Source organism: Phaenicophaeus curvirostris, chromosome 12 (genome assembly GCF_032191515.1).
Source record: "Phaenicophaeus curvirostris isolate KB17595 chromosome 12, BPBGC_Pcur_1.0, whole genome shotgun sequence".
Lineage (NCBI taxonomy): Eukaryota > Metazoa > Chordata > Aves > Cuculiformes > Cuculidae > Phaenicophaeus > Phaenicophaeus curvirostris.
This window is the reverse complement of record NC_091403.1, coordinates 17,881,715-17,908,312: the sequence shown is the minus strand read 5'-3', so window position 1 is coordinate 17,908,312 and position 26,598 is coordinate 17,881,715. Positions and strand designations below refer to the sequence as shown.

Here is a 26,598-nt window from a genome sequence, read left to right as displayed (position 1 = left end):
CCATATAAAGATGAAGAAATGAAGATGAAGCTCAAGTCTTTCGCAGGGGTCAAATGTGAAGTCTGTGGTAATGTGAAAAATGTAGTTTGTATCCTTTTGCCTGCCCTTCCCATCTCTAATCAGTGATGCGTACTGAAGTATGTGTAAGTGCGCTGGTGGGTATGAACAGGCTTTTTGCAGAGGGATGCTCTCTGGCTGCCGATCTGTAGAGATCAGCTACATTCACACAAAGTTCTGGAATTTTGATTACTTAAAAATATACAGGACTGTCTCTGTTAGCAGAAACTTTAGAAATATTCAAGGAATTAATTTTGTTATAGAAGTTCTATTCTGTTCTAGACTTATTCCCGCTGTAAAGCAGGCAATTTACTGTTAGGATTTTAATTCTCTGCTCCTCCAGGTAAAAATGATCTCTCACACCCTTCTCTTCCTTTTATGTGAATGATCTTAAAAATAGCTTATGCCAAAAGTGTATTGGAAAATACCAGGCATAGTTAATTCTTGAGTGTTTCTCAAAAACTTCTGTTCAGCAAATAGGCGCTTGTGAGCTGCACTATCAGCTCTCAAAAGAATCACTTGCGATACTTTCAAGATGAATGGGAGATTACGTACTGGTATTAATTGCTGGCCACAAAAATGTTCTGTGTGGAGAAGGGGGCTCATCTGGATGTTCTAGAAATCTGATCACACGTAAGACCTGTTATATTAGGCAGACAAATGTAACTTTGGTGGCTTTCAAGGTATGTTCCAACACTAAATATCAGAAATATTGATCAACAAGTTGTATTTAATAGCTATTTAGTCATCAAAGTAAATTGAAGAACTCTACGCTTCTATTTTCACCTTCCATTTGCAGTCACACTGTAGCAATATTTTGCTATTTCCTGGAATCCAGGAAAAGAAATTTTCCCAAAGCTGACACCAGTTAGTGTATTTTTATTATCAGAATGAAACAAGTGGCACAAGTAAGGAAAACATTGCTGGATGAATAGTGAGCCACATTCTGGATAGTACTTTCCACACTGAGGTGTGCAATTATGTCTGTACATGTAGAGATTTGCGCTTTCACAAGAAACCTGTAGTGTTGCTGTTGCTGCAGAGAAAAGCAAGAGCGTGGTTGCTTTGTTGTGCTTTGCAAACTTGTGAAGCAGCAACGTAAGCATTAGAAGCTAAAGTACCTGTTGCCATTTTTTTTAGATTTTTTTTTTAGGTGCCATCACTTCTTGAAATAACAGAACTGGTCCCATGAATAGATTTGTTCCGTGTTTGTGAAACTGATAGCACACCTTGAAGTAAAGAGCTTCGCTAAAGACTATTTCATTGATTTATTCAGTGTTGATTTGCAAGGAGAACATTTTTATCTCATGATTTGTGTGATACTGTAATAGAATAGGTGTTCATAATGCCTCTATTTGTAAATCTCCCTTTCTTAGAATGGGGTGTTTTGGTTTTTATGTAGATCGAAAGGATGCAGAGGGCTGGGAAACAGTTCAGCGTGGAAGGCCCGTTCGATCTCGCTCCACAGCTTTGGCAACAAAAACTCCTGTAGCTGTGGAGTTACTGAAGTCCAGAGGTGACAGTGACAAAGAAAATGTCATTTTACCACCATCAGAGAACAAGTGTGGGAGTTCACTCACTGACAGTGGTGTGTCCAAAAGTGCGGAGCTTGTAGAGAAAGATCCTTTACAGCTGTCTGAAGGTCCTCTTACTGAAAGGACTCAGGTCAGTACAATTTTGAACTGTTTTCTAATCTTAAGTCTTGCAAGTTTTGCTTTAGAGCATTTTCTAAAGGTCATGTTGTCTGGAGCGTTTGTACACTGACCAGATTGGAAAAGGATTTACAAATAATAGCTATTTCAGTTGCATTTATAAAAACACATTAAGATATTGGCCCAGGTAGGCAAGTTAAAACTCACGAGATGAGCTGTGTATTTTACAGTGGATGTGTTTGCCATAATTTCCAAAACCTCAGCATGGGGCATATCTCATACACAGAAGATTTCTGGTGGAAAGGTCTAACTTTCCCCGGGTTATGAGCAACTGAAATACATGTGGAGTTATTTGCATCACTCACTGTAGGGTTGCCAGCTATTTTGGTGGAGTCCTTTTGATTCTAGTGACTTTAAAATTCAGTATGTTAGATTTTGTTAATTTTACAAATGCCTCGTTAGTTCCCAGCAGCCATCTCGGAAGACAATGGGAGCACCAACACAGCGCTGCAAGAAGATGCCTTACAAACAGCTTCTGAGGTGCCTCCAGTTCTCACAGATGCTGACTGTGCTTCAAAAACTCTGCAGATGAATGCAGCTTCCTCCCTAATCACTGATACTGTAGACCAGCATCAGACAGAAAAAGCTAAAACTGAAACTGAAATGGATCCCTCAGACATTTCAAATGTGAGTGCTGCCAGATGGGTAAGAAATATTATAAGATTTCTGAGTAGATAATAAGTCTTAATTTCCTTATTCTGTGTTACGTGGTGTTTATTGTTAACCTGATGTAGAAATTATAGAAAAAATAGAAAAAAATTGATGCACAGATACTTTCCATAATAGGATTTAATTCCAGTAAAGTTTTGGAACTTAAACTGGAAAGATGTGAATTAATGTTTCGGAATAAAGAACTCGGTGCTCTCATTGCTTTTTTTTACATATATATTTGCATTAATTTTTCATTTCCTTCCACTATCAATCATTTTAAGTGAGGCTGTCATTAAATTCTTTCTTCAGTTTTGCTAATTATTCAAACTGGAAACACATGGGATATCAAAATTCTGTTAGAAACAAACGTAGACTTCTGCCTTTTAAGACTAGCTGAACTGCTCTCTTGGGTCTCCCTATACAACTAGGAAGCTGGACAAATGCCATTCTTAAGCAAGAAATGAATTGTTGGACTCAATGATCCGGTGGGTCTCTTCCAACCTGGTTATTCTGTGATTCTATGAAACTTGAAGCCCATATTCTGTTTTTATGTGGCTTCCCAAAAAGAACATCCTTCTCTGTAGAATTCTGCAGGTTTCAAGGTGTGTCTGCTTTACTGGGATTCTCTGGGTGGAGAATGGCAGCAATGCTATGCGAAGTCCAGATTATACTTTGAGGATATGGTTTAGTTTGGGTTTTTGGTTGGTTTTTTTTTTTTTTGAAACTACATTAAAATTCTAACTTGCAGAAGTTTTCCTGTAATCACTTTCCCTTTAGCATCTTTCACTGGATTCCTGCCAGGTAATTTCCAAGTCAAATATCTGGTTTTAGACCTAAAAAATGTTTTCTGAACATTGTTCTAAACATTGTTCTGAACATTTTTCTAAACAATGTTTTCTGAACATTGTTTCAGATTCTCAGTTACTAACAGTGCAGGATGCTGACAGTTTGGTGGAATCTGTGTCTCTTGTGAGCATTTTACTGCTACCGATTTGATTGCTTTGAACACCGATTTGTGTATTGTGGCACGTGGTTTGATAGCTGGAATGGAAGTGGTGCAGGTGATACTGGCCATTAGAGAAGACGACAGTCAGGCAGTGTATTCGGGCTTATGCGTTCTTGCCTAACTATCCTGTCATTCATGGTGACAAACAAGTACAGCCTGAGACTCCATTTTATTAACTGTGGTAAAGTTTCCAGATACAGTTCATCTGCGGATCTATTTTCACCTTTAAATAACACTTTGGAGAATGATTCTCCCTCTGGAGATAACAGCAGGATGTGCCAGTAGAGTTTCTGAGTAATCGTTGCTTAGTCCCTAAGATGAGGTATCTAAAAGAACAGCTAGAGAGGAACTCTTTGTTACTTTTAATGACAGTGTTCTCATAATATGTTTTGGAATGAGGTGAATGCTAATTAATTTCATAAGCGTTTCATGCAGCTATTAAAAGAGCTAATAGTTGTTAATAGTTTTAGTAGGGTTTGTGTTTCAGTTACACTCACAAAACACAGCAGTAAAGAAAGTATAAGTAATTGGAAATTGAACAAAATACCATATAATTCATATTAACTATATAGAAACCACTTTTTTGTGCCTGCTATTGATTTGGGTTTTTTTCTGCTTTCCTGTTTCCTACAGTCCATGGCAGAAGTCCTTGCTAAGAAAGAAGAGTTAGCAGATCGCCTGGAAAAGGCCAATGAAGAAGCCATTGCTAGTGCTATTGCAGAAGAGGAGCAGCTAACTAGAGAGATTGAAGCAGAGGAAAACAATGACATCAATATTGAGACTGACAATGATAGCGATTTCTCTGTGAGTGTTCAAGCTGTCTGATGTCAGTGCAGTATGAGTATAGAATTAGTGTTTGGTTTTGCACTAATGTAACCTGCTTTGCAGGCAAATTAAGTAAATAGTGCCATACAATAATAATACCCTACTGTCTAAGGTACATGGAGGCAGTGCAGTGCTGCTTAGTGGTATGAAGTCCTCCGATGTTGCAGTCTGTCCTGCTGCCTATTTCTGTGTGCAAGACTGAGAGAGCTGGGTCTTGTTATTTCCATTGCCACCACACAGGAGCTACTCTAGGTGAAGCAGAAGTCTCCATTTCTACTGTCAGAAACAGCACAAATAACACCCTCTTTGAGATGGCTAGTTCAGTTTGGAAACATTACTGAATATCCCTTACATCTATGCTGTAAGGTTTGTCTTTTTACTGTCTGGATCATGTTATATTGCAGGCCAGCATGGGGAATGGAAGCATATCTTTTTGCGGCATGTCTATGGACTGGAATGATGTTCTGGCAGATTATGAAGGTAAATTCGATATATTGCTGTGCTGGCATTCAAATAGCAGCAACATTTAGAAAAATGCCCATTTTACTCCTGACTAGTTAAGGTTTCAAAAGATACCCTTAGTACCTATATTCCAATTTATGGTATTTTTTTCTGTTATTTCCTTAGGAAAGATGGACCTGCATGTTCAAATTATTTCCCGATGTCTTTGTTCTTCAACTGTCTTCTCCCTCTTTCTATTGGAACTTAAAAATTTGTTATTCAGTTTTATCTTAACATTTGGCTAAAAGCATAATAAAAACTAAGCATTGAAAATGCGCAGGATTTAGAGAGCCTTCAGTCTGTGTTTTTGCCTTACTTAGGCTCGAGAGAACCCATTCAAGAGACAACTTCAAGAGGAATTAAACCTCATTAATTGCACTTCTCCTGGAAAAGTGTGTTTAAATTATCTCAGTCTGCGTTTTCTTTATGTACAGCTCGTGAATCATGGCGCCAGAGTAATTCTTGGGGAGACAGAGTGGAAGAGGAGCCTGCACGTCCACCTGGACACGGAATACACATGCATGAGAAGCTGTCCTCGCCTTCACGCAAAAGGTTTTAGAGTTTTTCCCTGTCTTGATTAGCCAGTTAAAACAAGCAACCAAACTCATGGCTGCATGAAACTGTCCATAAATCTACTTTCTTTAAATCTGTAGGTTGAAAGTGTTGTAGAAATCAGTGTGTTATTTTCATAATGAACTAGTCTCCTGCTACATTGTCCAGTAAATAAAGATCTAAAGACTAGAAGAATGATATTTACATTTAGGGGAAATAATTGTCCTCCAGTGTCCTCTTCATATTTTCTTACTGAAAATGCCATAGAAATGTTTGCAACACGGTCAGCTCATCTTGTCTCTGCCTGTTTTTTATTAAAAGAACAATAGCAGAATCCAAAAAGAAACATGAAGAGAAACAAATGAAAGCTCAACAGTTGAGAGAAAAGTTACGTGAAGAAAAGACACTGAAGCTTCAAAAATTAATGGAGAGGGTAAGCTTTTTTCCCCACATAATCTAGAAGTGTTAGAGATTAAAACTAACAATGAAATTAAATTTTCCTCTCTGTCTGAGTATGCATGGTTTTCACTGATGACTTGCACATCACAGATAGTAAAGAAAGCATTATTTCAATGCTGTTGAGAGTGTTGCTGACACACTACACTGACGCAGGTGCAGGGAGGGCAGGGTAGAAGGACACATATGTTGCATGTATCCAACAAATGCTAAAACCTGCCAAACCGAACCAGTTAGCGAATCAATGTACTTAATAAAACTTAATGCAGGCTTTATGTAGGGCATCAAAATGTTTTATTACTGTAAATAAAGCTTCAAATGTTAGAGGACTCTGAGGAAAATTCAGGCCCTAACTTCAGTTACTGTATTAATATTGAATTTACTCATTATGTATAGGAGAAAGACGTACGGAAATGGAAAGAAGAATTATTAGATCAAAGACGCAGGATGATGGAGGAAAAATTACTCCATGCAGAATTTAAACGTGAAGTGCAGCTACAAGCAATTGTGAAGAAAGCACAAGAGGAAGAAGCTAAGGTGAGTTATTTTGTTTTCAAGGGGAGCTACGTAATCGCTGTGCCTCAATGTATTTTGTACCTTAGAGTGCTCATGGGTAGGCTGTGACGAATGATGCAAGTTCATATACAAATGTGTGTGAACCATGAAGTGGAAAAATGCGGGTCCCCAAAACAGACAATTTTTATCCAATACAAATTTAAAATTGACTAGCTAATTAACAAATTAACTGTTACTAGACATCATGGTGGGTTGGACTCGAAGAAAAGATGGGTTGAAATAAAGAGCTTATAGCCATCGTACTGCTTTTGTTCCTCATAGAATACAGCAGCATTTTCAGTGACGTCCTCCTGGAAGGAGCAGAAGATGTGATTATCAGTTCTCTGCTTTCCAGCATCTAGGATGAGAAGTGGGGAGAGCTCATTGCTCTTCTTCTTGGTTAAACATAGTGATTGTATGGAAGATCTTTTTGGTCACTGGGGTCAGCTGTCCTAGCTGAGTCCCCACCCAGCTCCTTGTGCACTCCAACCTTCTCGCTGGTGGGGTGGAATCAGAAGCTCAGCATTAACAAAAGCATCCCTTTGTCATCAATGCTTAGTTCCAGCAGTCCAGACCGTAGCTCATTACTAGCTACTGTGAACAAAATGAAGTCTATCTCAGCCAAAACCAGCACAACATAAACTAAATATTTTATTTTAAAGGCTGGTTTTCCCAAGTAAAGGTACATGCGTCTCCTTCAAACTAAAATACTACATTATAGAATAAGCACGTATCCCAGCTGTTATTGATGCTGCTGTTCTTCCATATTATTGAAGACAAGCCCAACAACACTAATTCAGCTTTTTTGCTTACTCACTTTTTCTATCTCTTGGATTGAAATCACTTCTGGATTACCTAATTCATTCTAACATATCTTCATTATTATTTCATTACACTGGTGTGACTTCTGTAATCATATTAACTAAATCCCACTTGCCATAATTGCCTAGCTAAGCAGATGTTTCACGTATTGTGTGTATTTAAATGTGTAAGATCTGCCTCTTGAGGTTCTCGTGTTCAGGAAATAAAGGCTAATTGGGCCAGCAGGCTTTAGAGAAATAGCTGATGAGTAGTACAGCTGAGGAGTGCCCAGTTGGTTATCAAAATTCCCAGTGCTTACTTGCTTACTGAATCATAAAATCCATTCTGTAAATGGATTCTAGTCAGTAGACAAAATAACAAATCTTGTCCTACCACCCTTTAAGTGATTTGTTGTCTGTCCATGTATCTTCTCTTCAGTCATGTCTGGTGGGTTCAGACAAAGCGTGAACTTTGAGTACAGCAAAGAATTTCTGTTCTAGTCCTAGATTTGAGTGTGTTTTATAGCTGGATATTTTATGACTTTGCTCAACAACTTTGGTTTGAAAAGTTTGATTTTACTAAATCAAAGTTAAATAAGAGAAGTTTCTAAAGCGTTTGCGTTTAGAAGCCTGAAGTTGACAAGAATTTTGTTCAGCAACCTTGTAGCGAGGACGAGGTATCAATTGCTTTCATGAATCAAAGTAGCAGAAAAACATACTCTTTGATATTTTTAGTACACGCATGAAAGTGCTTTTAAGTTAGCCTTTTCATGTGGTTTTCTTGTTTTATTCTTGTGTATTGCACTGTCCTGTGGCCGAAAAAAAAAATATATTTGTGAAATGGACTGTCCTGGTAGGAAATACTAAGACAATGAGCTTGTTGATTTTTTTCTTATGCATATTATGTAGTTTCACTTTTCTGTTCAGTAAGTACCCTTACACTGAAAGTTAGATCAAAAGACCTCTACTAGCACTTAACTATTTTACTGATTTATCCAGCTAGATCTTAGAATTCCGCATCTTGTGAATGAGGGAATAGGCTAATGAAGTCTTGTTGCTGAGAAGAAGGAAGATTTTCTTGGTATTTACCTAAAGCTTCTTGGTTTTCTGATACAATTAAGTTTCTATTCTCTTTATTCCATGGGTTGTCCAGTTTAAAAAAACAACTGAACAACCAAACCAAACAAAACAAAGCAAACAAAACCAACAAAAAAGCATTATTCTCAGCTCAGTAGTTTTCTGACCCGCTCAGGAGAAATGTCCCACCAGATTACTTGTCAAATGGGTGCAGTTCCCCAAGAATGAAACTTTCAGCTTCTCAGATCTTTTCTTACACTTTCTGATTATTTGCAGGTGAACGAAATTGCATTTATAAACACCTTAGAAGCTCAGAATAAACGTCATGATGTGTTGAACAAACTAAAAGAATATGAACAACGTTTAAATGAATTACAAGAAGAGCGTCAACGAAGACAAGAGGAAAAACAAGCACGGGATGAAGCAGTTCAGGTATAATAAATCTGTAGTTGCAGGGGAGCAATGAAATATGTATGCATGCTTCATTTTGGCTATGCAGACTCTGTTGCTTTCTATCTTAACTCCTTCATTCTACTTTAGAAAAGTAGGTAAGTCTTACAGCTTCTACAGCACAGACTCTGGGTGCTTGGATGGATGATTCAAGCCTGTCCTAAGCTTTTTTGGTGACGTCTGAAGCTTTGAGAGAGGAAATAGAAAAATATTTCTTGTCATGTGTCTGTCATAATTGCAATACTTTTTCAGAACCAGTGGAGATATTTTTTTTAGAAAATGTATTTAATTGTCTTTCATTTATTCTGTCATTCAAAGCACATAAGGATTTGAAGAACACATTAAAAATGCAGTTCTCCCCAGACTTTCAGCTAAACCAAAAATCATGCTTCCTTTTAGTAAAACTCCCCACCTTAATGTCTACTCATCAATGTCTTACTTAAGTATGGATTTTAAAACATGCTTTATTTTTACATTTATTGCTGATAGAAATATAGCCATTCTGTCAGAAAGGTTTACAATACCAGGTATCGTTTCTTACTTAGTCAGAAAGAAATAAAAATTGAGCAGTGAGAGAGAAATTGTATATTCAGTGATAAGGCAAAAATTTATTGTCAAAATCCGTTTTGTATTATAACCTCATCCAGATAGTTTCAGAATCATAGTTTAAATATTAATATGCCATGGGAGCATGTTTTTCTATATTACCTGTACCCTGTAGGACATTTAAAATGTTTTCAAATACTCTCGTTAATGAACTAGTTTATAAGCTTTTACAGTGGATAGACTTCTTCAAGGTGAGCAAAATATATGGCAAGTTATTGTAGCTTATTTCTTACAACTGTGCTTTCAATGTGTGTTCAAGCTTCTGAAAATATATTTGCGTATTGTTCCTTTAATAAAATTGCCATTCTTAGTCCATCATGAAAGTCGTATAAACAGATGTGGAAGTAGAGTTTCTGCTAATCTCTTGGAGGTTTTTTTCCTAAAAGAAAAATTAGAATTTAATTCTCTCTAACTAGGAGCGCAAAAGAGCCCTAGAAGCAGAACGGCAAGCCCGAGTTGAGGAGCTACTGATGAAGAGGAAAGAACAAGAAGCGCGGATTGAACAGCAGAGGCAAGAGAAAGAAAAAGCACGAGAGGATGCAGCACGGGAGAGGGCCAGGTAATTTTGGTTCCCTGCCCTTCCTCCTTACCCTTTCCAGCAAACTTCAGCTTCTCTGTAACAACGGAACCTTCTTAGGTTTTCAGGCTTAGTATTTTAAAAAGTAACATCAATAAATATTCTTGATGAATGGTTTGAAAAAAGAAATCAGGTGAGTAATCATAAATTCTGTGATAGATTTTTGTATTCCTTAGATACATGCATGCTGTAACATGCAAGGCTATATTTTACTATATTCATCTCAGTTTTATTACTAACAAGACCTTTTAATAATTTGCATTTTTTGTATTTTAGCTTAGTTTTCAAAGGAAGCAAGATTAATGGCCCCATGTTCCCCATTTCGTCCACTCTCCAGGAACTTTTGGACTTACTGGCATCAATTTGAGTTCACCTTTTTGTAGACACCAGAGATTACACTTGTGAAGCACGAAGCCGGGAAGTCAGACTTCATTAATTCTAGTGTCTGCGAACTACTTGGTTTATGGTTTTGCCCATAGTCAAAAGTTCATAAAGAGGTTTTCATATTTTCATATAGACTCTTCTCTCTCTTGAGCCAAACTTGAAGTGCTGAGAGAATGAATGCATGATGACGTTGCAGCGTGTGATGAAGGTTTACTTTCATGTATGAATCATGAAAACTGCTTTCTGCTTGTTGTTTAATTTGCCAAATTCTATTTATATTCACCGCCCATTAATTTCTCTTGCCCTGCAGTTCCGCTGCCACAAGCATTCCATAAAACCCAAATAAAAGTTATATTTTTCCTATCACAAGCTTTTACTAATGGTTCAAACATTTTTTCTTATGACATCTTGTTTTCTTCAAGGCTCTCGTGAAGAGGTTTTGTTTCTCTAAGTGAACTACTTGGAAATGTATTGATGACCTTTCATCATCCAAAGTCATGGCTAATTCTAGCTTGACATCATAACGATACTTCAACTTTCAATTAGATGTTTAATGAAGTATGGGCGAGATGTGCGGCCTTGCCCAGGAATGCATGGACCTTCCCTCAGAATATTGAGCCAAAGGCACAGTGAGATAGAGTGAGTTGGAAGGGTCCTTCAGTATCTTATTCTCATTCCCAGACACTTCAGGAAGATTAGGACTACCAGGGAGAATGTTGGTTTTGATGTTTTGGGAATGCAGACACCACATGTGTAATGCCTCTACATATTTCTGAAACCTGAGGAAACCCTCACAGTAAGCAGATATGAGATTATTGTCCCATTGACACCTTTGCCTTCTGAATCCTTCTACAGTTAGAACTTTTGTGAAGGCCCAAGGCATGTAATTCTTTGCTATTTTTGTTCACTGTTGCGTTTTTTGTTTAAACCTCCCCTGGCGCAACCTGAGGCAATTTCCTCTCATCCTATCACTTGTTCCTTGGGAGAGGAGGCCAGCACCCCCCTTACCACATCTTCCTTTCAGGGAGCTGTAGAGAACAACGAGGTCTCCCCTCAGCCTCTTCTTCTCCAGACCAAACAACCCCAGTTTCCTCGGCTGCTCCCCATAACCCCTGTGCTTCAGATCCTTCCTCAGTTCTGTTCTGCTTCTCTGGATGCGCTCTAGCCCCTCAGTGTCCTTCTTGTACATGAGGGGCCCAAAACTGAACCCAGGATTCAAGGCACGATCTCACCAGCACCAAGCACAGGTGTATGATCCCTGCTCTGCTCCTGCTGGCCACATGCTGTTGGCCTTCTTGGCCACCTGGGCCACTGCTGATCTGGTCATAGAAGGAGATCAGGCTGGTCAGGCAGGACCTACCCTTTACGAACCTGTGCTGGCTGAGCCTGATCCCCTGGTGAGTGCATTCAAGATGGCCCCAAGGTCAGGTTGACAGGCCTGTAGTTCCCCAGATACTCCTTCCAGCCCTGCTTGTAGATGAGTATCAAGTTTGCTAAACTTTAGTCAAGTGGGACTTCCCCAGTCAGCCAGGACTGCTGATAAATGGTAGAAAATATCTTGGTGAGCACTTCCACCAGTTTCTCCAGTACTCTCAGGTAGGTCTCATCCAGTCTCACAGATGTGTGTGTCCAGGTGGTGTAGCAGGTTGCTAACCATTTCCTCTTTGATTATGGGGTCTCCATTCTGCTCCCTGCCCCTGTCATCCTGCTCAGGGAACTGGGTACCCAGAGAACAAGAAGTCTGAGGCAGAGCAGGCTCTGAGTCCCTCAGCCTTTTCCTCATCCTTTGTCACTGTTTCCCCCCACATCCAGTAAAGGCTGGAGATTCTCCTTAGCCTCTTATTGCTGCTGATATAGCAACATTTTTATTGTTGTTTAACTCAGCAGCCAGATTAAGTTCTAGTCAGGCTTTGGCCTTTCTCGTTTTCTCCTTGCATAACGTCATGATGTCTTCGTTGTCCTCCCCGGTTGCTTGCCCCTTCTTCCAAAGGCCAGGAACTCTCCTTTTTTTCCCTTGCCTCCAGCCAGATCTCTCTGTTTGGCCAGGCCGGTTGTTTTACCTGCCAGCTTGTATTTGCTACTCTTGCAGTCGGTTTTCAAATGCTTTGTACTTAGCATTGTAGTACCGTGCTTGCATTTGTTTTTCTTTGCCAGATGTTTCCACAAGAATGGCCAGTGCATTTCCTTAGATAATGATTCTGAGGTTTCTCTAACATAGTAGAATTAGAGGAGGATTCAAAGTATCCTGGTGTAGAAGTGAAGGGAGAGATGAGTGTGGCAGGCAGCTGACTATACTATCCCTTCCATCTTTGACTTCTGCAAGTTTTGGTGGAGCCTCGGAGAATCATTTGGTGTTTTATTTTGTTGGGTGTTTTTCCTGCTGATTTTACTCTTATCCTGAAGATTTAATACTTGCTGGAATGAGTAATTTGAGGGGTATCTGCTTAAATTTTTTTCAGTATAAGCTTTACCCTGTGCATCTGGTGGTGATTAAAGCATCTGTATGAAAGGAATAGTATACTTAAAACTGACTTCAAAAGCCCCACTGCCCTTATAGTACATTAACTTGATTCCAGTAAGGTTTTAGATGTAATTTCAGATGATTTTATATTCCAGAGAGTTCAAATCCATAATACAGAATTTTTTTTTTCTTGTCAGTAGAAATCATAAAACCGTATAATGTAAAATCATCATGTAAAAAGCTGCGTTTCAGAAGGGCTTATGCAGTAATAGTGTTGATGCTTTATACATTGAAACTTTAGAATCTTTTTTTCAAATATTATTAATCCAAAGTATGCAATGATATTATTTTGTCATAGTTTGTAGGATTAAAGAAATATTTAATTGCTGTGAGTCAGGAGCTCTTTAAAACAAAACCAAGAAAAACAAGGGCTGTTGTTCAGTCTGTCTTTATATACCTCAGGGGAGATGGCACATAAACTACCTAATGCTTCTCATCCATCGTCTCTTCCTCACGCCCCTTCACACCCATGGTGGTTGGAAGAGTTTACCTATACTTTCTGAAAGCACGGTTGTGTGTAGTGTTAATCGTTAGACTTGCTTCCTCCCCCGCCTTCTTTCCTATCTGCTTTTACATTTGGTGCCTTTTTGTTTTAAAATGTTACTTTATTTGAGCCTTCTACTATTACTGAAACAGCTTTGTCTTTAGTATGAGAGTTTAAAAAAACCCCAACCAAACAGAAATCCACACAAAACAGAGACCTCTGCAGTTTAGATAATATTTCAATTATTACAAGTTTTGCCTACATGTATTATCTCTTGGTTAGAGATCGAGAAGAGCGATTGGCAGCTCTTACTGCAGCTCAACAAGAAGCCATGGAAGAACTGCAGAAGAAGATTCAACTGAAGGTATACAAGGATACTTTTATTGAAAAATGCATCAACAATGTAGAATTTCTGCAGAATTATGTTCTTTACGCGTGTTTTATTTGGTAAAGATTTTACATTGTCCTGAATTACAGAACTTTACGAGACATTTTTAGTTAGATTTTTACTTTAAGAAGAGGGCCCTGCTGTATAACATACACTGTGTAGTTTGGAAAGAGCAGGACTAAGCTCTGTGGAACACATTAATTTCCAACCTTTGAACATAAGACGAAGTAAACCTGTACTTTCCAAAAGAGTCAAAGTAATTTTGAATTAATCATGAGAAAAACCACTATGTAAAATCTCTCACACTGTTTGGTGTAGGCAATTCACCTATCTAAAGGTATTGAAACTGATGCTGTCCAGTGTGGCAACATTGCTGTTTCCTTTTGTTTGGTGAGGGGCTCCAGTTATTATATTCAAGAGACATAAGGATCAAGCCTCTTCTAGTTCCGCTGAATTGCCTGTCCAGTGTAGAACCAAGGTATCAGAAGTTTTGAAGAGATACCCACTTAGTTTTCAAGAGATGTAAAGACTTCTAAAATGATAGGTTATGTTTTTAAGGCTCTGACGTGGAACTGTATATTGAAGCTTTAATTAAAGATAAATTTTTATTCTAGGATGGTTTATGTATCGATACAAATACTTTTTCATTTCAGTGTTATTCCAGTCTGAAGCACCATAGCTGCATTTACTTGCATTGTAAAATGGAGTTCCATTATTAAACACAGGTTCATACCCCAGCCTCTGATTTTCTATCATAGGATCATAGAACAGTTTAGTTTGGAAGGGACCTTAAAGCCCATCCAATTCCAACCCCCTGCGATGGGCAGGGACACCTCCCGCTAGACCACACTTTGAACCCCTCCAGGGAGGGGGCATCCAAACAGTTGAGATCTTGTTCCATTCTCCTGAGGGCTAGGTATGAAAACTCTGAAAGAATCCAGTGAACTGCCTGCTATTGCAGATAAATAACAAGTAATTTATTTTACTTCAATTTGTACTTAATAATTTCATATGCAGTGCTGTTTTCACTGATAGGCAAGTTACATATTTTTAGAATAGAAAGTTGAACTTGTATTCTGTCCTGGAGTGTTTTGTTAAGAACAAAACCAGAATTGAGATATTGGATGTAATGAAAATATTTACAGAAGGATTTGCAACAGAATATTAATTGATAATCACTTATAAACCAAAAATAATGCTGATTATTTTTTAATTCCTTTCTCTGTAATTCAAAGTGTTTTTTCTTTGTTGCTTTGATTATTTTCCATTCAGCATGATGAAAGTATTAGAAGGCACATGGAACAAATTGAACAAAGGAAAGAGAAAGCAGCTGAATTAAGTAGTGGAAGACATGCTAATACTGATTATGCACCAAAGCTTACACCGTACGAACGAAAAAAACAGTGCTCATTGTGCAATGTGATGGTAAGTCAGCTAGAGGGAATAGCGTCGGAATTGCAAGGCCAACTGAAGCTGTGAAGCTACAAATCATGCTTCAAAGACAGATGAGAGTACTGAACACCTCCTGTGTCCCTGCTCTGCTCTTGTAAAGTGCCCATTGTTTTGGTTTCTTCTATCTGTAAATCAGGTGGTTTAGGGAAGATCTGAAAGAGCTGCAGAGCTGTAGGTAGAGCAGAGTGTGGTTGGTACTAAGTTATTGGCTGTCTTCTCTCAGAAAAGCAAGACTTTGGGAGCTTCCAGTGACGGTAGTAGAAAGCTAGATTTAAAGCAAGGTGAAGAATGTGGTTCTATACCTAGGCGGGGACCCGAGTTGTGAATATCTTGTTAGAAGGTCCTGTACATGTTTTAATTTAATGTGAGTTCAGAGGATGACTGGACAAGTTTCACTGGATTGAAATTCACTGATGTTTGCCAGTTACAGGGAAACCACGTCAAGCTCAATAAGTTCTTGGACAGAGTTTGTTTGGAGGTTTGATAGTGTGGAAGGGGAGAATCAGTGTTTGCTTTGCCTCTTCTTTTACTGTTCCTTAGGTATCTTTATTTTTTGGTCACTGTTGGCACCTAAGTACTTGCTAGGCAGACCTCTGATCTCAATCTGTTCTTCTGTCCGCTGTCCCGTCTGTCCCAGGACTGGTGGAGAAGAGGAAGCCCCACAGTCACTGAGTATAAGGCTTGGAGAGCTGTTCTTGTTGATAACTGGTTTTACTGATTTGCAAAGACTAGGCATTATTGAATAAAGCTTTATACCCTAATAAGCAATATTTCTCTTTAACTGATGAATTAAACAAAATTGCACAGGATCACTTCAGGCGGTGCTGGGACAGAAGCTCAGGTTCAGCAGGATCTTGTAGATTCACTGATTATGCATTTCAGAATGGAAGTCCAACACATGAAGTGAGATTGAAATCAAAATGAGAAGTCAAGACTTTTTTAATCTCTTACTCTACCGTTCGCTAACAAATCGTTGGGTGATTTACTTATAATTCCTGCGTAGAATATGTTTATGTGAATTAAGTTAAGGAATAAAGTATTGTTCTTGAGATTCTAAACATGCTCCTGACAGATGTGCATATGTTAATTTTAAAATACTGTTATTTATAGATTTATGGAATTATTATGGAAAACCCTTGCTATTAAGCCATTGTCATTACAGATTTCATCAGAAGTCTACCTTTTTAGCCACATTAAAGGTAAAAAACATCAGCAGGCTGTGAGAGAAAACAGCAGCATCCAAGGACGAGAGCTTTCAGATGAAGAAGTGGTAAGTTTTGTAACATTTTTTTCTATATTATTTCTAGTTTTAAATGCCATCCAGCTGAGTAGCCTTAGAAAATCTTGAAAATTCTTATAAAGGAATTGAGCAAGAATATTTGTGTTAATATGGGGATAACAGTGCCTTTTTGAATACAGACTCCCAATGAAAAGGAATGAAAGAAACGGGCCATTCAGATATTTCAAACAAATGCTGTTTGAAATGGTTGTATATAAAATGTGCCTAATTGCTTCTCTATTAATCCAAAGGCATTTTTCATCTCACTATATTTATTTTTCATCATAAAAATCTGATGTGTTGCAGGTGTCTGCATTTGGCTTTGTGTTTTGTTTTTGTTTTTTTTAATCCTTCCTGTTGCTTAAAATATCTCAGTCCTTTTTTAGGTTATCAGATATCCAATGCATCAAGGTCAATAGTGCTGAAAACTGTAGTGCTAAATTACTTTAAAAGGTAACACTGGAAGTGCTTTGCAAGTATTAGCATTGCTAGAAAGAACAACAATGAGGTTTTCAGTAGCTTCTTTAGAAGAATTGGCACTTAGAGTGATTTTTAGGAAGCACTAAGGACATTTTATACTAAACCAAGAAACTCTGCTGTTTTGAGGGAAAGGCTTCTGAATGGCTGGCTGATTTAATTTCTCATTGTTGCCTGAATTGAACTGCAGTATTAAATCAAGGCTTTCTCTGTAAGGCAAGTTCTAACAGTCAGACTTTGAGTTCTGTCTTACCCCAAAAATTCCTGAATGCCTACCTATGATACCTGTCAGATGGGCAGCAGAAATACTGTGCAAGCCAGAGCTGATTCAGGTTTAACTTTATTACGTTTGGAAAGCTGCTTCCAGCCAAGCTGATTCAAATGATACTGCTCACTTTGGCTCCTTTCCTTCTCAGTTCTTGTTACTATTTTTATTTGTTGACATCTTCTCTTTGTTTAAAGCTTACTACATTCAGTGGTAATATCTTTTCCTTTTTAAAAACCTTCAGAGAGTTAAAGTCTCTGAGGTACTGAAATCCACAGAGGTGATTATCACTGGGAAATAGAAAAGGAAAATTGGAAGGGGGAAGATTTAGGTTTGGCATTAGGAAGAAATTCCTCATGATGAGGGTGGTGAGACACTGGCCCAGCTTGCCCAGGGAAGCTGTGGCGGCCCCATCCCTGGAGGTGTTCAAGGCCAGGTTGGATGGGCTTTGAAGAAACTGATCCAGTGGCAGGTGTCCCTGCCCACAGCAGAGGGTTGGAACTGGATGATCTTTAAGATACATTCCAACCCAAACCATTCTATGATTCTGTTATTCTATTGTGCTATGAATCTATACTTTCTCATATCTCTCTGGCCTTTGCTTGTACTTGTCTAGCCACTGATGGCTGAACTATGATTCTGGCCGGGCACCTGTCTCAGGTGATTCTAGAGGAAAACAGGGAACTAGACGTCCTTTTGGTTGGATGTTACGCACTGTTCGCCTCATCTCATTTGATAGCTTACCAATTCCAGCTTCTGAGAAAACAGATCACATTCTAACAGCGGCATTTCTGCCCAGCTGGTGAAAAAGAAGTTCCACTAGAGGGCACAGGTATCTTGGGTTTTGTGGTGTCCAACATCACATACTTAAATCCAGTGCTTTTCAGCAAAACATTTCAATGTGAACTTAATATCAAGATTAAGGTTAAATCTACAGGATTTCTTGAATGCACACTTAGTGCAGGGGCAGAAGGGGAGAACAGTTTTAACTGAATGAACAGCTGCATGATTGCAAAAGGAGGTGTAAATTATATAGATACTTACTTTGTTACATGTTTAATTATTACTTGTAGCTGTATTTTAATTAGTTGAAGTATACGATACTGAACTATACCCTTGTAATCTGACATTTCCTGGGCCTGAGGCCGCTCTGGGTTTGTTGTTTTTTTTTCCAAAGAGAAGCAATGAGATCTATGTGCTAGAGATGGTCACTGTGAAGTAGAAAACCAATTTTATTTATTTTATTTATCAGAGCATTCTGGTTTGTGTACCTCTTTAGTCAGCACACGTTCCCTCCCCCACAGCTAAAGCATCCAATAACTTTAGTTAAGTTTTGAAATACTTGAGAAAAAAAATCTGAAATATCACATAGCAGTAAAACCATATTCCAGGGAAATATTACACTATTCAACTGCCTTTTCATCACTGTTTTCAATTTTTTATTGAAGATATCTGTAGTGAGGACGTACTTGTACTACTTAAAGTTATTACTTGTCATCTGTGATGTCTTTAGATTATATACATCTTGTACACGGCCCTTCTTCTTTGACATAAAAGGTTTTATTTATGTCACCTTTGACCTAATAAAATTTCACCTTTAACCTTATGCACTTGACACCTCAGATTACTTACTCTTGATCTTTGACTCTTATTGTGTTGAGCCTGTTAAGCGTAATAGGGAGCTGCCTGAAAAGAAAGCTTTTCTTAAATTGTAGTCTGACCATAGGATTTCTGTATTATTACTTGAGAAACCACAGAAGGACTTGAAATATGTTTTATTTTGATGGTGTTGGTATTGCAGAAGGTAAGATGTAAGTATCTCCTTTAGACCTTGGAAACTGGTTTAAGTAAGTGACTACAAAATACGTCTCCATCTGGTAAGGGGGTTTGTTGGTGCATTTGACTGTAAGCAAAAAGTGACAAGTTGTGCTGCATGGTCACTGACCCATTTCTCTGGGCAGGTGGGTGCTGATAGTTGGTCTTGATAGATATGAGAAGAAACTATGATGTTCTAGGTTTTTCCCCTTTGCTATAGCATCTGTATGTTCTATAACTCTACAAACATTTTCTGAGATAAAAGGAGACTTCACGTTGGAGCAGTTTGCCTTTGTTCTGGAATTAAGTGTGAGTTGTGCTTAATTCCTGCATATATTGCGCAGCAGCTGCCAGCTGGTGTTTGGTCATCAGTAAGATGTGTTCACTTGTAGGTGAGCTGTGTTTGGAGAAACTCACAAAGAAAATAGTTTTGTTATGAATCTGTATAGTAAAAACAAAAAAGCATGAGTTTATTTTTAAGGCTGTGTGACAGCTTCATTTGGCCTCAGCATTCTGGGGTTTCTTCATTTGGCTGTTTGTTAGCCTCCAGCTGAAAAGTACATAGATTTCTCTTAAAGCAAAAATCTGATTTTGGAAGCGAAGTAAGTTCTATTCACATTTTTTACTTGCTTTTTAACTCTTCTTTTTGTCTTTTTTAACTTTATTTTGTCTTTTAAATACATGCATTCATGTCAACGGCAAAACCTTTTCAGCAGAGTGGGCTTCAGGCTGAGAGTTCTCTTTCCTTCACTGTACTTCTGAAACTTGTAGTGCTGTCACTGTCCCGTGTCACTGCACTGATATCATCAAGGGAAGGAACAGTGTTCTATCTACATTTTCTTCTCTCTACTTAAATGCATGTGGTCTTCCATTGATCTTAGAGCTTTGCCTTCTTTTGCCATTGCTATTTTCTATGCTCTTTTCCATGTCCCCTCTCTTAACATTCATATTGCTGTCTATTCAGCAAAAGATGCAAACAATGTGTGCAGTTTGGTTTTGTTACCTTCCCTGGACTCAGTTGTCCGAAGACTGACAGCGTTAAGGCGTGAGGGTTTATAGAAAGACGTGGTTGGCTGAGCCCACCCACGTTCCGTTTGAGAGAACCCAGGGAGTCAGTGACCGCAGCTCTCCCCGTGTGGGGGTTGCGGGCTTGGCTGGAGCTGCAGTGCAAGCCTGTTGGGGCACAGGTCTGTCAGGGTTTAGCGGGGTCTGATTTACGGTGTGGATACCTGCGCTGGCAACAGCCCCTGGTGTGGACACGGCTCCACTGGCAGGGCTGCAACCGGGGTGCAGGGAGAGGCTGCTGGAGAGCACAGCCTTGGAAAGTTTATAGCTAGTACAACACACAACCAGAGTTAATGTTCATATGAGTTTGAGTTTCTAAAAGCTTTTTAGGGGCAAGGGGTGGTTTTTCTTTAAGAAATGGAGCTGGTTTTTCAGCATTGTTCTGCTTCCGTTATTTCTTACGGAGGAAATTATTGAGCGAGAGAGAGATGTTGGGATGTTTTCAAGCCTGACCTTTGCTCTTTTTCTTCTGTACTTACAAGGAGCTTTCTTGTCTAGAGACACGGTCATGCCTGGACTTTTGTAATTTTTAATCCACTGTGTTTTCATTAAAATTAAATGATATATAACTGTTGTTTTGTTACTTCAGCTTTAGCAGTATTGGGGAAAATGTTTTTTGTTTTCCCTTCTGGATCAGAGCGTTCTCAAGTTCCTCAGTTTGAATGAAGAATAGTGCCCTATGAACTTCTTTGGTAACCTATCTAAAGGATATGATTAAGCAAAATGGAAAATAATAACGCTGAAGAGGAAGAGCTTTTTCATTTCATCTAATAGAGGGTTTCAAGGTATTTATACCTGTGGGTATGTGGTCTTTTAAAAATTGTTATGCAAGATTAATAGTTGCCTTTTTTCTTCTTGAACGTTCATGTGTATGCTACAGGTCTGCTTATACTGTGTTGTCATGTGTGGTTTTAGCCATCTATTTGTTTATTCTGAATTTCTCTCTAAATAAAGTCTTTATAGCATTTGGCTTTAAGCTCTTCTTTTTGTGTCTGCTTCTGATCTAAGGTTCCCAAGTGGATCTGACTTTTTTTGACTATGAGCTCTGTGTGCCTCACATTTTTAGCCTTGGTCTTATTCTGGTGTATTTTTGCCCTCTCGTCTCTTCTGAATGTTGTGACCATTATAGTACAAAGAGACAATCTTGACTCATCTCTGCTGGTGTATGGTACTTACATCATTTCTGGGTAGGACAGTGGTACATATGGTTCAGTCACATGCTGAACAATATTTCTGCTTCTTTTATCCATAGAGCTAAAGAATATAGACTTCATTGTAAATTCTTTTTTTTTCTTGGCATCTGACTATAGTTTTTCAATGGTAGTTCATTTTTCTTCACTGTTGCTCAGTAGAAGTGATCTGTAAATCGCATAAAAACTCCCCATCCCAGTAAAGCCACAGGTTCCAGTTGAGTTTGCTTTACTCGTTTGGTTTTTTTTTCTCCTGAGAAAGGGAGGATTTTCTTAGAGGTGGATTGTGTGTTGCTAGAGGAATGGAATTTGGCCAAGCATCTGTGGTCCATTTTTGTTTAAGGATGTTTCATATCTGTTGGATACCTGTGGTCCCTTCAGCGCAGGAACCTTGGCCTTGTAATTCTGCTGTGGGTGTGTTTGTCGTAGGAGAAGCTGTCATGAACGATCATGTAGTTATCAGGTTTAATCCATGACGCAGTTTACAGAAGGTCTCTCTGTACTCTATACATCAATTGGAGTTTTTTGTACTTTGTGCAGCAATAGCTTTGTACCTTTTATATATTATAGAGTGTTGTTTTTCTTGGCAAAAATGTACATGATTAATTGTTTATTGGCTGTGTCTTTAATTGTGATAGATCATCGCCAACAGCTGCACCCTTCCTCCTTTTGGCTTGGATATCTTCAGTAGTCATGACCAGTAAGAAAAATGACTTCTGGCAGGGCCAAGTGTGCTCTTATTTCCCCTTTCTCTTGCCTTTGCAGACGGATGATAATGTCAGAGCCTCCCAGCTTTCTTCCCTAATCTGCAGAGTGAGGCTTCCCATGTCCAGGATGCAGAACTCTGGTTCTCATGGAAGAAGCAGCTTTACTTTGCCTTCTGTTCCCACATCTTGGAGTGACAAGCGGGAAAGGGAATGATATTAAAAGTCCCAAGAAATATCTGAACCTATTATTCAGAATATTATTTGCTGTTTGTCATAGCAGCAGGCTGTCGTATCACTGAATTTATGAATAGGCAAGGTGACTCAAAGTGCAGTCGGTGTTAACAGTAAAAATAGTGTTTAGTTTGAATATGCTAAAAGTAGATTTAGTCCCTCATTTAAGAAATTTCATCTTAATTAAATTCAAGAAGCAAAGAAAAAACTACTTTTACAATGAAAGGTTAGTCTTCAGTTTTGAACAAAAAATGGAAGTTTTTTGATGGTCTACACTCATCTTCTAAAGTACGATCTGGCATGGAAATGTGAATAATTGAAATCTTGATTTTGAGAAGATCATATTTGGATATCCATTACTTTTATAACCTGTTTCTCCACACATGAAGCACTTGTAATAACTTTAATTAATGGTAGTAGGTAAATACCTTCCTTATTTTGAACCTTCTCCGCATTTTGGAGCATGTCGTCACTTGTGGTAGAATAACAGTATTTGATCACAAACATTTGATCTCTTCATGATTAAGCATTAATGACCATTTCTGTTTCAAGCTGTCATTGATTATAAAGTTGCAAATTGAGTTTTGCATTTGATATAACTCGGTCTGCTTCAGCATCTGTTTTCCATATTAAATACTGTGCTGGGCTAGGAGGAAAAAAATAAAATACTGAGGAGTTTTGTTGAAATGTAATAAAATCATGAGCAAATATTCCTGTGGTAACATGATTTAGAATTAAGCCTTAAAACCTTTTCAGAATTTGGCAAATACATCCCTTTGGTGATGATATACAAGTAAGAAACTGTTATTCCTGACATTGGTAATAAATATTGAAAAGATTTTTTTATTCATTTCTACAGTTACAGGATGTTGTTTGTTTTGAAACAGATAAAGATGTTAATCTAAAAGATGTATGTAGGCTTCAGAATAGTTGCCTATTGGTTTGCTAGAATATATTCGTTGTGTACCTTAAGTTTATACAAAATACTCAATTTGCTATTAATTATTTTTTATTAAAATAGTAAACAAGTGACAGCAGTTATGTGATATAAGCTACTACAAGTATTTCTTTCTAATCTCCCTCATGTTTATTATTTTAATGCTGATATGAGAAAGCAAGTAAAATAACTGTTTGGGGGTTCTTCTGATCTAATTTAGATAAATAGCTGGAGTCAGGTATTTTTGAAGTTCCCTTGGTCTACGGAATGGGGTTAGAAGGCTTATAAGAATGCCTTTTCTTTCCAAACTTGGGGATTCAGGGTTGGAAAGAATACAAAAATAATAAGAATAACCAGTCTTACAGATTCCTGGCACTCATGCTTCAGTTCTGGCCAGAATCCAGATATACAGAGGGAAATGAAAATGAAAAATAATTATATATATATGCGTGTGTGTATATATATATATAAACCCTGTATGCTTTTCATATTCCCAGGTCATTTTGGCTCCATTTTTTGGTTGAAGGTCCAATAGCCAGAAGGTTTTTCCTCCTAAATGATTTAGTTGGTTTCTAGAGAGTGTCAGTGTAGCTAAGGAAGCCTCTCTGTGCGACGCGGGCTGTGTGTTGGAAAGCCCAGCCATGAGGCGCCTGCTGCTGGGCAAGAGCATATCCCACCAGTGCTGCTTGGTGGTGGCACCAGACCTTCCAGAGCTTACAGATGGTGACAGAAAATGTTTGATATACTGGGTGATGGTCCTGGCCTCTCCTGCCAGTGACTGACTGGCTTCAGCCAGGGGAATTTCAGAGTCTGCCTTTCCTGGCTGTTACCGCTCCCTGTTAGAAGGAGTCTGGTGCTTTGCGAGCGCCAGTGCAGAACGAACCAGCACAGAGCAACGTGCTTGTGAGAGAACAGAGGTTCTTAAGTTGTTACTGCCCTGCAGCAACAATGCCAGGCTGTGATTTTCTGCTCAACCTGAGCAAATACAGATGCTTTCCTGCAGTATTGTCCTACCTATGCAGTCTTGCCCCAGGCAGAATTCCTAAAAAGGCAACATGTACTTAGAAAGAAAGGGAAATCAGTATTTGTGTTATGCTCCCTCCTGAATTTAAAATGAGGAAATTTTAGAATCATAGAATGGTTTGGGTTGGAAAGGACCTTAAAGCCGATCAAGTTCCAACCCCCTGCCATGGGCATGGACAGTTTCCATTAGATCAGGTTGCTCAAAGCCCCATCCAACTTGGCCTTGAACACCTCCAGGGATGGGGAGGTAAGTTTTGTCCAGAGGAGTTCTGTTTGGCACACTTTACACCACAATTTAATAATGGTACTATAAATATTTGCTGAGTAGGGAAATGGACAGTAGTTTATATGTAATTGATAGAGCCAAAGGTGGCATAGTCAGAGAGACTGGGCAGGAGAATAATTTTGCTGTTGTGTTCTGGTTTGATAAATATTTACATATCCAGCATTTCATCTGTCAAGGTGCGTGGATGTTGCTGTAATGAAGACATTAAAGGGGAGAGCTAGCTGAGAGTGTTCATCCTGTGAATGGAGATTGTATGAAGAGTGTGTCTATTAGGAAATTCATTCTTCAGCTGTTGGATTTTATATCGATTGTCAAGGTTCAGAATCCAGTTTGTGGTATGGTTTTCTTTACCCAAACCAAAGTGGACTGTACTCAGCTGTATAGCATTTCAGGATTTTGCAGCATTTGCTACACTTTTCATGGGAAGATTTTGCAATTACATTTGTTCTGGAATCTGAAAAAATTAGTTAATTTCAGAGAATACTGATAGTGATACTATAATTCTTGTAATATAAACGTGTCATATAAGAAAAAAGGGTGTAATTCAGTGTATAGAGAAGAACTCAGTGATAAGAAGTGCTTGCTTAGTCAACTAAGATTGTCGCCTTCAATATACGAGATGAACTGGGTAGTTTTTCTGTTTCGGGCCGTTGAATGGGACTAGGCAATAACCAGCAGGAATGTGACTTCATGGGTGGCCCTACTAGTGTTATCTAAAATGGGTTTGGAAGTTAGGATCTCTCATGTAGTTTGTAGGTGAAGCCCATCTGTTGCATTTGGAAAGTGTCAGGATTCATAGTGAAGAAGTCAGAAGTCAGCCTGATTGAGGATGGAGGGAGAGGAAAAGCAGAGACATTTTTTGTAAATAATCTAATTTCTATCTTGTCAGCATTGTTGTGGCTGCAGTTTTACATGTGCATTTAGTGTCAGTTCCTATTGCCTTGCTTGTAAGTGAGGTACAGGAAATCATTTCAGTTGTTCTAAAAATGTCTTTGGTGTTATCTAAAAGTTATTAGAGGTCTTGGGTTTTCAAGATCTCAAATGACAAGCTGTTTCGATCCAGAATGCCATTAAATATCAAGTTGTGTATATTTATCAGGTTACTTTTCTGTTTGGGAAGCTTTTTCAGCCAGAGGCAGTCTTCCTCTGAGAAGGAGGTACAGCAGACACTGTGAATTTTAAAAACAGCCTTTGCTTTTGGGGAATGCCTGCAAATAACCCTGGAGAGAAACAGCAGGAGTATTTCTACTCCAATGTGTCATGGAGCTGTCACAACACAAGTATATATGCAGATGGTCATGAAGAAATATCTCAGCATTCGGTTCTTGTTTCCGTACTTTGCAGCTGGGCATCACAACATAGTACAGAGTGACTGCTCTTGGTGGCACAGGTTCTGCCGGTTTCCCAAAAGCTGATACCTTATTTTGCGACACAGTTGATCTCAGCTGTGCAACTCGGAGGCTGAGTTATCAAGGATGAAAAATGGTGGCAGAAATCTGATACGGAACAACATCACAGCTGGTTCTGTTTAAATTCTGAGATAAAGAGTGTTGTGTTAGGACAAAACCAGCAAAATTACTGTCTTTAAAACAAAGCTTATGAAAAACTGTGTGGCTAAATCGACATCGCTGGTGTAGAAACTGCAATCAACAATTTTGGTAGGTGTGAAAACCAATGCAGTAAGTTCTATGCAGTAATAGAACTTAAGATGGAAATTTCACTTGTTATTTTGACCATATATGTATTGCTAGGTTATATCATGCAGCAAAGCTTTACAAAAACTAAATGGTCTTTTTCCAGGAAATTTTCACAGAGATTATTCTGTTTTGACTAGGTGAAATATTTTCCTGAATCAGTGAAAGTAAATATAGGTTGCTTTTTGGAAAATATTGTCTATAAATTTTTTAACACTTCACTGTTTATTTTTAATTTTAAGGATACTTACCAAAAAGGAGGGAATAACCACATCAGATTGTGACACTAATCATTTGCAAGGGTAAATTATCGTAATAAGTAATGGTGACCTGCACTTCAAAAGGCATTCACTGTTTTTCAAACTGGCCATTGTAGGTTTGTGGGTCACTTCTAAAGTTGTGTTCATTAAATTTGTTTCATTTTCTTGTACTGACAAGTCAGGATCTGAAGTACGTCGATAGTTCAGCAGAGCTTTGATTCAGTAATGCACACTTAAATTGAAAAAATAGGTTTAGAAGGGGCAGTCGAGTAGAAATCCTTCTTGGATGTTGAAATCTTAAGTTGCTGCATAGAG

The 26,598-nt window shown here is 38.5% G+C and overlaps 1 protein-coding gene across 1 annotated transcript in view; it reads left to right on the top strand.

Moving 5' to 3' along the window:
• The window catches only part of SCAPER (S-phase cyclin A associated protein in the ER), a 140,925-nt gene that overhangs the window by 32,829 nt on the left and 81,498 nt on the right, over positions 1-26,598 (top strand). Inside the window, exons 9-20 of the mRNA XM_069867284.1 lie at positions 1,460-1,722; positions 2,172-2,396; positions 4,060-4,230; positions 4,656-4,731; positions 5,187-5,304; positions 5,626-5,737; positions 6,157-6,297; positions 8,469-8,624; positions 9,665-9,807; positions 13,497-13,578; positions 14,875-15,027; positions 16,217-16,324. Of these exons, the coding sequence (XP_069723385.1) occupies positions 1,460-1,722; positions 2,172-2,396; positions 4,060-4,230; positions 4,656-4,731; positions 5,187-5,304; positions 5,626-5,737; positions 6,157-6,297; positions 8,469-8,624; positions 9,665-9,807; positions 13,497-13,578; positions 14,875-15,027; positions 16,217-16,324 (1,748 nt within the window). The remainder of the gene's footprint in view (positions 1-1,459; positions 1,723-2,171; positions 2,397-4,059; positions 4,231-4,655; positions 4,732-5,186; positions 5,305-5,625; positions 5,738-6,156; positions 6,298-8,468; positions 8,625-9,664; positions 9,808-13,496; positions 13,579-14,874; positions 15,028-16,216; positions 16,325-26,598) is intronic.